The sequence below is a fragment of the Lepidochelys kempii genome, chromosome 3, assembly GCF_965140285.1.
Source record: "Lepidochelys kempii isolate rLepKem1 chromosome 3, rLepKem1.hap1, whole genome shotgun sequence".
In the NCBI taxonomy this organism is placed as follows: Eukaryota; Metazoa; Chordata; order Testudines; family Cheloniidae; genus Lepidochelys; species Lepidochelys kempii.
The window spans coordinates 196,727,254-196,742,253 of NC_136382.1; the positions used below are offsets into that span (position 1 = coordinate 196,727,254).

The following is a 15,000-nucleotide window of genomic DNA, read 5'->3' on the forward strand; positions in this document are numbered from 1 at the left end:
ACTGTATGATTCCCACCAATGTGGGAGTTTGATAGCTAAATCTCAGGACACTGATATAGGTATAGATATAGATCTTACTTAAACTGCTGAAAGCAACTAAATTCAGAATTACAGCATGTTCCCTAAACAGTGGCTGGTATTATATGTCTGATGAACTAAAATACCTGTGCATATAGGGATGAGTCACAAAGAGTATTTCAGACTCTTTGAATTTCCTTGTTGTTGTTGTTCTATACTATTTCTACAGATCCATCAATTTACACTGTTCATTACAAACCTGGATAAGACGTGGTGGAAAATTAACCACGCGTTGTGTTTGAAATCAGAATCGCCTGAGGCTTTATTCAAGTATGCGTATACAGGTAGAGTCAGCCATAGCTGCTCTGCATAAGCAGAAAATACAGGCGTTTATATAGCTGAAAACCACAATTTGTTAAGCACACTTCCTTTAACAGCATTTTCCCTTATTTGGCATATTGTGCAAGCTTTAACAGTAGGTTTACTTATTTGGGATATAGCAAAACAAGCTTTTCCTGTTATTGACAGGTTGTTCTTTGTGGTTAATGGGTCTTTCCTAATGTCTAGCTGTTAGAGTTACACTTCTTAAGCTGTGCTGTTGCAATTGCCCCACAATGGAATTTTCCTCAGCCTCTCCTTATGCTTTTACACACACAGTTAGCTTGACCAAAGTTTTAGGCCTGCTTGGGAAGTTTAGGCCTACTGGATTTTTCCTCCACAACTTTCTCAGCTCCAAAGAGCTTCTGCTCTGAGTAAGACGTGCCTCGTTACAAATGGGAGCTGCCCCACTGCTAGAGCAATGGTGCAAATATTTCTTTAAACTCTCTATGTCAATGCAGCCCTGCAGTTGCTAGCCAAGCAATGTTAGAATCTGGTTTAGCTACAACTGGTATTAATAGAGCCACCATTATAGTCTGTATACTTCTACAATCACTCTGTCGTGTCAACACTGGTTATCAACAGTGTGAATTACTTATCTGTTATCAGGATTTTATAAAGGCCTTAAGGGTCTGTACCAAAATGTGTTTATGAACTTTTCACTCTATGAAGTCAAAACCCAGGTCAATAATATCTCTCTTTGGTGAGCTTTTAACTTTTCACACCCACTCTGTCAGACAGTTGCTACAGATTGTAAGACTTGCCTGCAGTATCAATTGAACAATGAGTGCTGGGCTTCATTAATGTTCTCAGAGGTATGACTGATTCATAAACTGAATGTCTCTACCAAATAGCATTACCTCAAGTTCATTCGGTTTAGTTATCCTTAATCCTGTTATCTTGTAAGTTGGTCAATAGCTGCCGTTCACAAGAGTGTATCAATAATATGTAGTAAAAGTATGCATGAAGGAATGAAAGATGATTTTCTGGGTTAGGCGGTGGGCTGGAACTCATGAGATCTGGATTCAGTTTCTGAACTGGCCACAATATATAGCTGTCTAACCTTGGGCAAGCCAGTATTTTCTGTGCCTCAGTCCCCTATCTGTCAAATGGGAACAATGTTACTTCCTTACCTCAAGGGGGTGTTTTGAGGATAAATTCATGAATGTCTGTGAGGCACTCAAATACCTTGATGATGAGGGCACTGTAAGTGCCTAGTCAGATTGACTGATATTTAAATGAACCTGATAAATTTATCTGTACTGTGGTTATTAAACTGCATCTTTTTCAGCCAGTGTTCGTTTATATTTATTATAGAAGCACCTGTTTATTTTTTCATCCTCATTACACTAGAGCAATGCCCATCTCTCCATGTCCCAAAATGAATTTATATATGTTTTTGTCAAAATTAGGGAATTTGTATAAGAATGAGAGGTGTTGTTCAGATCTTGGGCACGTAAAGCTATTTTTAGATACCTAACTATGAGGCCTGATGTTTAGAAGTGGCTTAAGTACCTCTGAAAATCAGGCCACTTTTATTTAGGTGCCTAAATGTGGCTTTAGGTGTCTAAAATATAGGCACACAGGTGTGAAAATATTGGCTTGTTTCAGAAGGAAAGTGAAGCAACAGCGAGTCAAAAAAAAAATAGATGCTTTTAAGGCAGATACACAAAATGTATGCCAAAAACACACACACACACTTCTGTATGCTTTTACTTTTAAAGGGTCAAATCATGCCATTTTCACTCAGCCAAAACTCTTGTTGACTTTAGTGTGACTGACTAAGGACACAGGAGATAAGGAGGGAATAGATGGTGATCATGAGGCATTGGATTTTACAGATAAAAATGCACAACATTTTGCTACAACCTTGAGTACCAATTTGTACCATAGCGATACTTAATTATATTAAAGGCCAGGATTTGAGCATGCACAGAAAGAATTGAGCAGAGTTTATTATAAATTAAAAGTCTGATGGTAATTAAGGGCTTGTCTACACACGCAAATTGTATTGCTTTAACTATACCATTATAGTTAAAGGGTACAGCCCTCCTAGTGTGGGCAGTTATAGCGGTATAAAGGTTCTTTGTCCATCCATGCTGGAAGAAAGACAGAAAGCCATGAATGTGGATTAATTAGGCCGCAATTTACTTTCAGGCATTATACGTGAATAATCTGGCAATAAATTGTACAGTGCAGTGAGGAGGGGGTTATCTCTGATCCAGATGTAGGAGCTCCAAACCCCTTTCCTCAGCTCCCTTAAAGGGGACCAGGAAAAGGAGGGGTTTGGCTCCCTACTGGCGAGACATAAGGAGCCTCCAGCCCCACTTACTCAGTTCTCATAAGGGATGTGTTCCTTCAAATCCTTTTCCAATCCCATGTATGCAATAACCGAATGCCTTCCATACCAAGTACCTGCACTGAATATCTGTCACAACTATTATGTATAAATTGTGACATGATAACCTAACCTGTCTACTCCACCCCACCAGACCAGACCAGCTGTGGGGAAGATGAAAAACCCTTGGCCAATCTGGCGGGGAGGGGAAAATTCCTTCCCAGCCACACCAGGGAAAAGGAGCAACTAGTGTGATGCCCACAGCAGGTCAGAAGGGAACCCGGTCCTATTCCAAATACATGTGTGGGTGGGTTCTTCCATCCGGATCATGGGAAAGAGGGTCTTTCATGGCTGCATGGCGTATAAATACCTTTCCCACTCTTTCTGTTAACAGGAAGGGCAATGCAGTGACCTTGACCTGGCCCCAACTACATCCTGTCCTTCCTGTCCATCCCTGTAAGCTTTCTCCCTTTTCCCCCACTGTTGCAAGGGAACCTTTAAAGGGGCAATGCCCCTTTTCTTCCAGCAAGCTGGACAAAGACTCAGCACACATAAAGGTTGCAGTGGGCACTTTATATCGGTATAACTATTTCAGTATAAGGCATCTTTATTCCAGTATAACTGTGTCTACACTAGGATCAATGTAAGTATTTCAGTAAAAAATCATTCCCCTAACCAAACTAGGTGTACCAATACTGTGAGTGAATCAGGTTGTCGTTAATGTAAAATTGCGTAAAATGGAGATACCCTCCAATAAACACAAATACTCGTCGATCAGCATCTAGAAATACAGAGCGTTCATATAAGCGTATTTTAGAACATCTCTTCCCTGCAAATATTTGAACAGGAGTGAACTGACAAGTTGTTGACATTTTTTCAAGAGATTGCTAATCCAAGAAGTCAAGTATAGCTGATCCGCAACAAATAGTAGTTCTTCACCATGTGCTTCAGGACTCTACAACACACAGCTAAGCAACCAAACTGTTCAAAATAATGATTTCTGGAATCCTGATACTTAACAGTCAATAAAAATGCAGTGAATTTCTGAATTTTTTATTTATTTTTTGGATACTGTTTAAGGATCTGATCCTGCTATTGGCTCTGCATAGGTGGCACTTTTAGCCCACATGGATCCCCATTGGAGTCCACCCATACAGAACTAGTTGCAGGACCAGGACTGCAATATTTTGAATCTAGGTAAGATAGATGAGTAGCAGCTACATTAAATGAAAGATATGTATTTAAGATGTGCTTTTAATTACTATCACTTGGGGCTAAAATGTTTGTTCTGATTTATAGCTGAACTTATTAGGATGAGATTTATGTAGTAATTTTGATATTTTAAGGAGCTATATAATTTTGTTAGTTAAACACTGAAATATGTTAAAATTTAAAACAGTAAATATAACTTAACTATTTGTCATTACAAAAGACAGGACTTAGTTTCAGATTTCTAAAACAATAATAAAAACCATGAAGAATTAATTCAATGGAGCATGAAACAACTTCACGGCATATGGAAATAAATTTACGATGTATGATTTTCATGCCAGAATTCTTGGGTTATCAGATAATGTATTTCCTTTCAATGATTATTCAGCCTTTTCTTACAATAAGAGCTTCAGTGTGTACTTCATTAGAATGTATACTGTGTGTTGTAGACCCATCTACATATTATCTTTTTTTTCCTGAAAAAAGTCTGAAACTCATATTTTAAGATGAGTCAGATTTTGTATTGAGTTGGTTTATAAGAACATGTATGGATTTCCACTTCCTAAAATTGAGGATTGCATTTATAAATGGAGGTCCTAATTCCCATTTACACTAAAGCCTCTTTATATTTCTCTGACAGTGTAAAGGGGATTTTGTATAAAAAGAGGTGTGTGGGGGGGATAAATGTAATGTAATTTGTACTCCATTTAAAGCCCTTTACCCTGCCAGAGTGGCGTAAAGGGACATAGGGAAAATGAGAACCAGGCCCTGAATGTTATTTATTGTGTAATATCAAACTTCTGTTTAAACACATACATACAGCTTTGCTAATGCCACCTTAAAGATGAGAATTTAAACATATAGATATCAGAATGTCAGAGTTATGATTCCCACAGCAACAAAACTTCAGTTGTTCATTCTCAAGTTTAGCTTGTTCTTTGCTAGAAGAAAAGGAGTACTTGTGGCACCTTAGAGACTAATCAATTTATTTGAGCATAAGCTTTCGTGAGCTACAGCTCACTTCATCGGATGCATACTGTGGAAACTGCAGAAGACATTATATACACAGAGACCATGAAACAATACCTCCCGGAGGTATTGTTTCATGGTCTCTGTAAGACATTATATACACAGAGACCATGAAACAATACTTCCCGGAGGTATTGTTTCATGGTCTCTGTGTATATAATGTCTTCTGCAGTTTCCACAGTATGCATCCGATGAAGTGAGCTGTAGCTCACGAAAGCTTATGCTCAAATAAATTGATTAGTCTCTAAGGTGCCACAAGTACTCCTTTTCTTTTTGCGAATACAGACTAACACGGCTGTTACTCTGAAACCTGTTCTTTGCTAGAGTTCCTATGTAGGGTTGCCAGGCATCCGGTTTTTGACTGGAATGCCCGGTCAAAAAGGGACCCTCACAGCTCCGATCAGCACTGCTGACTGGGCCATTAAAAGTCCAGTCAACGGTGCAGTGGGGCAAAGGCAGGCTCCATGCCAGCCCTGGTTCTGTGCAGCTCCCTGGAAGCAGCCGGCATGTCCAGCCCCTAGGCGCAGGGGTGATCAGGGAGTACTCCACAGCTCCCCTTTGCCTGGAACAGCAGCCAATGGGAGCTGTGGGGATGGCACCTGTGGGCATGGGCAGTGCGCACAGCACAGAGCCACCTGGCTGTACCTCTGCCTAGAGGCCGAACATGCCAGCCGCTTCTGGGAGCAGCACAGAGCCAGGGCAGGCATAGAGCTTGCTTTAGCCCTGCTGTGCCACCGACTAGGAATCACCTGAGGTAAGTGCTGCCTGGCCAGAGCCCCCACCCTGAACCCCCTGCCCCAGGTCAGAACCCCCTCTTGCACCCTAACTCCCTCCCTGACCCCGTACCCCCACCCGCACTCCAACCCCCTGCCCCAGATCGGAACCCCCTCCCACACCCAAACTCTCTCCCAGAGCCACACCTCAGCCCCCTGCCCCAGCCTGGAGCTCCCTCCTGCATCCCAAACTCCTCATCCCCAGCTGCACTCCAGAGCCCGCACCTCCAGCCGGAACCTTCACCCCCTCCCACACCCCAACCCTCTGTCCCGTCCCAGTGAAAATGAGTGAGGGTGGAGGAGAGCGAGCAACAGAGGGAGGGGGGCTGGAGTGAGTGGGGGGTGGGGCCTTGGATAAGGGGTGGAAGAGGGGCAGGGCCTTAGGAAAGGGGCAGGGTGGGGCAAGTGTGTTCGGTTTTGTGCAATTAGAAAGTTGGCACCTCTATTCCTAGGAGGTGTAAATTCTTACCTATAAAATCCAGGCAAGGGATTATTAGATACAGAAATGAACTGGAACACCACATCTGCCCCCACAAGCCCAGAACTTAAATCCAAATAAGAACTGTGTGACTTGGGGATATTTCTGCAGTGAACCAAATCCCAAACACCTTTTGCATTTGGGAAAGTTCAGTTTCAATTCTGGATCTAAACTTAGAGGAAGCTCTTACAAATAGACTGAGGCAGGCAAATCTCTCTACCTGCTCAGATTGCCACAGACTTCAGTGGTGTTGTGCTGAGGTGTAGGTGTCTGCTCACATTGCTCCGTTTGCAGGATCTAGCCCTTAGACATTTGGGCCAAAGCCAACAAAGACAGTTAATTTATTATTTTCCTTGTCAGCTCTCCTGTATCCAGACATGGTAAGCAGATGGAAGTGGGAACACCTACATGAAAAATATTGACATGCCTATGAAATTTGAGAGATAAGAGTAGTTTCCTTAAATGACTCAGATATTCAGATATTAGCAGTTATTTTTGTACTCAACCAGATTACAAACTGATTCCGAATGAAGGTTTTTTTGTTTTGTTTTTTTTTTTAAAAACCAGATTTACATTTTTATTTTGTTTCTAAATGCCTTCCATTGACTCAGGTCAAATATTTTTCCCAAGACATGACATCCATGTGAACAGATATAAAAGGAATGATCCTGCTCCCATAAATGTCAATGTTTATTTTTCCATTAATTGCTATGGGAGCAGAATTGAGCTCAAAGAAATCTACTTGTTTGTACTGGATAACTATTGTTTAAGATAGTTGATCAAGTTACAGTAAAATTAAAAAAAAAGATTACTTAAAAAATATGAACCTTCCTGTGTTTCAGCTTTTTAAAATGTGTTTTGCATATTTTGCACAATGAAATATACTGTATTTGTCTGTTCATCAAAGCTACAGTACATACCTCCTTATCTAGTGTTTCTGATTGGATCCAAACTTTATCTCACACAGTTGACTATTACATTTCTTAATATCACTGTTCTGCAAGGAATTACTCTCCTTGGTGAAGGAGAAATTGGTCATGAAGAAGAAAAAGAGACTGATCACTGCTGCTCCAGGTATTACATCGCAGAAACACAGAATGAACTGTAGAGTGGTTTTCTGGCTTACCTCATTGGTTGAACGAACACCTGATATCTGATCAGTTATAGTTTTGACAATGAGAATGGGAATGAATTCCAGTGATTACAGAGAGAGAATTCTGATGCCTACATGGAAAAAGTAGTCAAAAACAAAACTGAGCTTTGGGAGATATTCTGTCCAGAAGCTTATAAAAATGATAGCCATTTCCTTATTCTCTCGTGTAATTAATTTTGCTAAGGTTTAAAAAAAAAATGTTTGTGATGATATTTTGCTAAAATAGAGCTCACTTTAGGACTCTGGAAAAAGCCTTAGCTAATGTATAGTTTGATCAACATCACAGCAAAAATGTGTATATATATTTATATAGACATATATCCCAACTATTTTTATGTAAAAATAGGTTGGGAAATTTTCCTAGCAAAATAGTTTTTTCTTTCAATTTTTTAAATCAGAACTTTGCAAGCTTAAGGAGAGCTTTAAAGCCAATGAAGAAATCAAATGTCAGAAAAAAATTAAGATCTCAAAACTTATAAACCAGAAGCAAGAAAAGGGCATATGTAAAAGGTAATCTGCACTTGTGTTTACAAATCCTGCAAAGATGTATTTGCTTAAATTCAAGCAGATGAGTAATTTCATTTAGCTCAATGGAACATCTCATATGCTTGAAGCATGTGCGTAAGTCTTTGCAGGAGCAGAGCCTAATTGATGCATTTAAAGAAATGTAAACTTTGCAAATAATTTTTTTAAAAGAGTTAAGAAAATTGTGCAACAAATCAGGTAGTTAGATATTGAGACGCTATAATTTGATTGTTGTGCCTGGTTGAGTTCCTTAAAATATTTTTCCTACCAGAGGAGAATAATTCCATAATAGTGAATATTAACGCATGTAATGTATCACATTTTATTTTAGGGACATAAGTCTTCCATTCATGCAATCTGGAGTAAAATATTATTAAACAGAAGATGTCTCAGGTTAGGGGATGGTTAAAGTTTTTCCAGTGGACTGGTGATCACTTCCCCAAAACAAGCCATCTCCACAACTGGTACTGATTGGCCTTCTTGTTGATAGTCAGGGCATAGAGGCCAAGGATAGGATGGATCTATAAACTGAATTGCCCCTCACGCCTAGATGTGGTACCTCCCAGATCAGGCTTGGATATGTGGCAGGATCCATCTTTTACTCCTTCTGTGAATAAACAGAGGACATCGCTTCCCTGGACAGTCAATCCATCATTTTTCAGCTGAGGACTAAAATGTAATTTTGAATATGCTGCTTCAGTTTGATCATTTTGTTACACAACTTTTTTTTTCCAATAGTGGAGTGAAAATGTTTAAAAATAGGAAAAGTCTCCAAAAGTTATTATTTGGTGCTGAGTGCAAAGCACCTTTCTGTCTTTTCCTCTCAGACACACAAGGGAAAAAAAACACTTGAAAGCATTCTTTTGGTGCTTAATGCAGCCCTTCCATTTTGCTCCTCTCTTCCTTTCTATCTCTCTGATACTCAAGGCTTGGCTCATAAACAGACTAAAACCAAAAATATAATGGTAATAATTAGATGAAAAAGCAAGAATTTTGTTCTAAGTATTACCATAACTGTTAATGTCTCGGTTGGCTCTCATACTTGGAGAAGTTTAAATCAGGATGCCATGTTTAGCAGATGTTTTGTACTCACTCGTCATCATAATCCGATTGAGTGAATGTTGACTTTGAAGTTTGCAATGAAGAATGAGCTTAATTTATGAGTGACAGTGAACCTACAAGCTTGGAAGAAGCTGATTGCCAGAATAAAACTGTAAGACTAGTCAGAGAGAATACTTTGGAGACCAGACCACCAGGTTTGAAGATGTAGACTCCTTGTAACCAAAAAAAGGAGTCTAGCAAATTTCAATGAATATTCTGCCTTCCAAGAAATAAAATGAAAGCAGCCTGAAGTCGTAAGAAGTCAAAGTATATCAGTTGTACAGCTGAGGTACTCTCCTAATAATAAGAAAAGGAGTACTTGTGGCACCTTAGAGACTAACCAATTTATTAGAGCATAAGCACAGTGAAGCAATATTGTACAGTGAGATCCTCAATGGATTTAAATCACAGAGTCCATTAATGAAGGTCTCATGAGAATTTTTTCTCTCCTACTGGTATAATTGGACCTGCTATCTCAGAAAGATGGCATTGTGCATCCTAATCCACAGTTGCTGAGTTGCTCCACCTCTTAGCTTGGGTCACAGGACATTAATTATTTGTGATCTGGTGTGCCCTGTTGAAGGGTAGGCGATTTTTTGGTGCAGTTCAGAAATCCATTTACGTTGAAATACTATTTTCAAAAGTGGAAAAGATTTTCTCTATAAACAGATGGTAGCACTATCTCCAGGTTCTGCGTCCATATACTAGATTATTCATTGTGCCTAAGTCTCTCAGCCGCTTGTCTTCTGTCAAGGTGATCCTGCATGCCAGCTCAATATTATCATGTGAGTGGCAGATTCTGTTTTTTTTCACCCTCACAAAATTTCTGAAAAGTGGTTAATTAATGTCTTCCCGTCAATTAGAGACCACATTCTATCAAGGACCTTAACCTTGTGATTCTTGAGGACCTGTTTTTCTTCCACTTGTCAGTTACATCTACCAGAAGAACAAGAGCATTACAGAATTTAATGGCTAGCCTCCTTTCACTCTCTTCCACATGGACAGTGTTGTCCTGTGTCCTCATCCCATACTTATTCCAAAAGTGGTGCCCGAGTTCCAGCAATCTCCTGGTGTTCTTGCCAAAAACTCATTCTCACCCAGGGAAAACTATACTCCATTTACTAGGTGTCGTGTGTTTTGAACTTGAACTTGGGTAGGACTAAGGGCTTTAGGAAGTCAGCAAGATTTTTTTTTTTGTGGTTTTGGGGATCAATATAAAAGGAATGCTTTTTCCATTCAGCACTGTTTAAGTGGATTAGGCCATGCACTGAGATATTATATGTTAGTTAGGGCAAAAGTATCTCAGCGTCTTTCAACAATCTTTACCAGGACTAAGGTGACATCCATGATAAGTCTCTAATATTTTCATCATACAACTCTTTTGATTTGACATTTATATCAGATGCTTGTTTTGGGGTTTGGCAGTTCCAATTAGAACTCCTCAGCCCATCCTGCTACAGTTGTAGTACTATTTAGACTCCCACAGTGGGAAAACAAGAGCCTATCTCAAAAATGAAAAACATGGTCATGGCCAGTACCATACAAAATACGGTTCTTCAAGACTGTTGCCCCTGCATATTCATTTTAAATGCCCACCTTCCACAGCGTTCTACTTTGATGTGACCACTGGGCAGAGGCAGTTGGGGCACATGGTCTTGTTTGTAACGTCCGCTGGGAATATTTGGTGCCACAAGAGGTTGGTCACACAGGTCCAATGGAAACTATTTTCCAGAAGGTTCGTGATGCTCAGTGGCATGGGAGGAGAGAGGGTAGAGAAGGGGACTCATTCTCACAACTGTGAATATGGAGAGACAACACTTTAAAGAAGCAAAAAACAGTTAGAATTGCAATCATGTTAAATAAGTCACCTCAGACATTTTATCTGATTGACACCGGTTGTCCTTGTGCGTTGGTAATAATTTAATATAATCTCCCTATGTTTCTGATCTAGGAAAGCCATCACTTTAGGTATTTCACATTAATTACTAGTGCCTGCAAGGATCTCATGTTCAAAACTCTCTTGACTTCACTGAATGTTCCCTATGTGCAGGGCTTGCAGGGTCAAGCCCTAAAAGTATATTCTAATATTCTGGGGTCAAACCTGAAAAAATAGCCTCTAATTTTGCTTGCACAGTTATTACTTTGACACACGTGTATGTGGTAATGGTGTAAACAGCTGCAAGGACAAAGATAGAGTCTGGTTGTAAATTTGGCTCTAAATATAAAGCAAAAAACCAAACAACCACCTTATTATCTCAAATTCATTCCCATGTATCACCGACTTTGCTGTTGCTGAATATGTCAACTTTTATATACAAATGAGAGGCAATTACAATGATTCAAAATGGTATATTTCAGGCCCTTAGAGTCTGTTTTTGATCCTATTGTAATAACTACTTAGAATTTAAATACAATCCATATGTACTGTGACAAAGTTCCTCCTCTGCCTCGGTGGGTCCTGCGCTTATTGGCAGATTTGCTTGCCTCAGAGATTCACAGCAGCCCTCAGTTTGGCCACTCTTGCTCATGGCTCAAACCTGCCATCCACTCAGCTAACCTCATCACTGGCCAGCATGGGGGAATGGAGAACAATCCCCACAGTCTCTGTGTCCCATCTAGTGGGTCGGGGACAGGGCAGATCCCTTTCCAATTTAGACCTTCCCTTCTAGTATTTCTCACAGACCAGGTCAAGTCCTCCTGTGTCCGATCAGGAGTTGTGGGGGATGGGAGGGAACCTGGGCCCACCCTCTACACCGGGTTCCAGCCCAGGGCTCTGTGGATAGCAGCTGTCTACAATGTTCCCTGTATCAGCTGTGTGACAGCTATAACTCCCTGGGCTACTTCCCCCTTGCCTTTCCCCCAGCACCTTCTTTATCCTCACTGCAGGATCTTCCTCCTGAAGCCTGATCACACTTGACCTCTTCACTGTTCCAACAGCACACCTTCTCACTCCCTGCTCCTTGCATGCCCCCCTACTAACTGATGGGTGGTCCTTTTTAAACGAGGTGTCCTGATTAACCTGCCTGCCATAATTGAATCTAGAAAGTTCTTGATTGGCTCCAGATGTCTTGATTAGCTTGCCTGTCTTAATTGGTTCTGGCAGGTTCCTGATTGCTCTAAGGCAGCCCCTGCTCTGGTCAGTCAGGGAACAGAAAACTGTTCATCTAGTGGACAATATATTTGCCTTCGACCAGACTTCTGTATTCCACTGGTCTGGCACAATACATATAGCAACATAGTACATTTAGTATAACAGAAAGGACTACTTTTTTGTCTCTTAGGTAGCATCATTCATAGGAGCAGAAATAAGAGCAGTGTGTATGTGTGGTTACTGAATAATTCTGCTTTCAGAATATCTCCAATGGCAGCCTATTTTACCACTTAGTTGCCAAGGGACTTTCAGTTTCACTGGTGGAAGAAGGTAATTAATTTGCACATGTTGTTTCTTTCCTTCCTTTGATAGGCCTGAGTTTCCATCTGCCATCAGATGTCTTTCTGCCTGACTGAGATGCACCTGTGGTCTTTGAAGAATACTTTACATGTTGGGGGTAAATCAACTGTGTCCAAATTCCAACCTTTTCCTAAAACAGATAACAAAATCTATCAATGAATATTCAATTGATATAAAATTCTGAATACTCATGTGAAGTTGCAGTTTATGTTTAAGCTTGGGGAAAGCAAATTATATAAAAGTAGTATGGTAGAATGTGGTCAGCTTCTTATCTTATCATAGATCTGGAGTATCTTTGTCAATAATGAAAAATTATTAAGATTATATATTGTCTAATTCATGTTTCCTTTTAAGAAGCCGTGTGCTGCTTTACTGTAGGTTTCACTATAATGACTAGTTTATTGATATTCATTCATACATTCCAGTTGATTGCAGAAGTATTATAATATGTACTTAATATGTAACAATACTTTATTGCTCATGCGCTGAAAATTTTGAATGGAGAACTGGTATACTTAAGATACATTTATCTTATTAAACTATCATTCCAGTTTTCAAAGTAATTTGAGATACATGACTAATTACCATCCATGTGGAAAAAAGCTTTATACTTCTAGCTTTGCAAGTGCTAAAATCCAATGTTCAACAGACCACTGGTTTTGAAATGTGCGATACCAAAACCACATTTATTTGACATCTAGTCCCTATGACAGTTGTAGCAAGGTGCATTCCAGTAACACTAAAAACCATACAAAAATATGATTAATCAAATATTGACTCAATATCCCACAGTGTCCCATATCTTTATGAGAACAAGCCTGTTGTAATGACAACTAGATAAAATGTTTAATCAATAGCCAGACTGTCCAGAAAAGCCTGGCAGCCTAAATAAAATAATTAATTATGATAATGGGAATTAAAAGCATGTTATGAACTGTTACATTTCAGAAACATGAACTGTTAGACTTTGTTTGTTGGGAGAAACCAGATCTTTAAATAACAGTTCATTATTTTCAGATTTCTTTGTAATGGATTCCAACCTAACATTGCTTTTGCTTATTACAAATACTGTGTATAAAATCCCATCTCTGGAAATGATAGCTATGTGATAAATTGCAGAGCTATATGATGAATATATCATGCGCCTTTGACCTGTTGCCCACTAACCCATCTCCTCAGCTCTTATTCTAACGTTCCAAACCTCTAAATAGCTTCAGGAAGCTGCTATTTTATTTTAAAATCAGCCAGCCAAAGAAATGCCTTCCACCTTCTTCCCCAGTTGAGGAATTTCCCCCAAAATCTCTCCCGAGGCCAGGATGAGAGAGTCAGTCTTGGGCCAATTTATAGTAACATACTATCTATTTAAAGTCTAATGTCTTAGAGTATCACATAGCAAGAAATGGGAACTTTTTACCATGGGAAGGGGAGCTTCCCAAAGTGCACAAGTATTTACAAAAAAACCATTAAAATAGTTGCAATTTACAGGCCATTAGTGGTAACATTGCCAGTCACCAGGAGGAATTTTTTAAAAAGTGATTCAATTTCATTTTTTGTGCTACATTTTTTCAAGTGACACACAATCACGATTTAATATTTCTACTTGATTATGTAGATGAAGACATTGGGATCCATCAATACTATGACAAGAAAGAACCAGGTACAATATTAATTGTATTAAAAAAAAAAACTGTTTAAAACTTTGAAATGTTTGGTCTGCTTTGGGAACAAGTTGTTTGGCTAATAGTAAGCTGAGCAATGAATTTCTTCTTAATATGCAAGAGACTTTTTGTATTTCTCTAGAATAAGGAAACAATCACAGAGACTCTGTCTCGGGTAATCTGAATCTATTTTTAAACTGTTTATTCCAATAGACAGAAACTATAGATAATAATTAAATGAATCATAAAAATAATTAAATGAACTTTCAATAGATATGACTGAATGCCTCTTATATTTGGACAGTGATGAATTAAACATCAATCAGGCCTCAGTGTGTCTATATTTTCTACCTAACAATTTTGTATGTGCTATAAAGAAAAATTAATAAAACTATTTAACAATATAATTTTAATGTAATATAGTATCATTTCAGATATGATCAATTTGATATTGAGCATTCCAGTAATTTTTTATTTTTTGGAATCCCAGTAGAGGGCATCGTAAACGCAGAGGAATGCACTAGTGTTAGCCTCCTGGATCTTTACCTGATATCTGAAATAGGCATTTCAGAGTGAATGATCAATTTTCTTTATCTGATTAATCCTGTTAATCCTAGAAGTTTCATGATGGCCCAAAAGGTCTTTTCAGCAACAGTGACTTCCTGTTTCAGGCCAGGTTAAAGTGGAGGCTTGTGTGGGCATCATCCCATGTACTTAGCTTGGTGGTTAATATGCTGTCTCCATGGTTCTGATGACAGACTGACTCAGCTTCTCTCCTGGATTCAGTTGCAGCTCGCTTCACTATCTGATGAGATTGGAGGCTCAGTAATATTGGCCCACCTGTTGGGCTGCATAAGCCTTTCTTTCACTGCGAATTTAAGATATC

The 15,000-nt window shown here is 39.3% G+C and overlaps 1 protein-coding gene across 1 annotated transcript in view; it reads left to right on the top strand.

Annotated features, from left to right (window-relative positions):
* The window catches only part of WDPCP (WD repeat containing planar cell polarity effector), a 278,021-nt gene that overhangs the window by 88,411 nt on the left and 174,610 nt on the right, over positions 1-15,000 (top strand). The window contains exons 2-3 of the mRNA XM_073339528.2: positions 12,469-12,553; positions 14,069-14,113. Coding sequence (XP_073195629.1) covers positions 12,493-12,553; positions 14,069-14,113 — 106 coding nt within the window. The 5' untranslated portion in view covers positions 12,469-12,492. The remainder of the gene's footprint in view (positions 1-12,468; positions 12,554-14,068; positions 14,114-15,000) is intronic.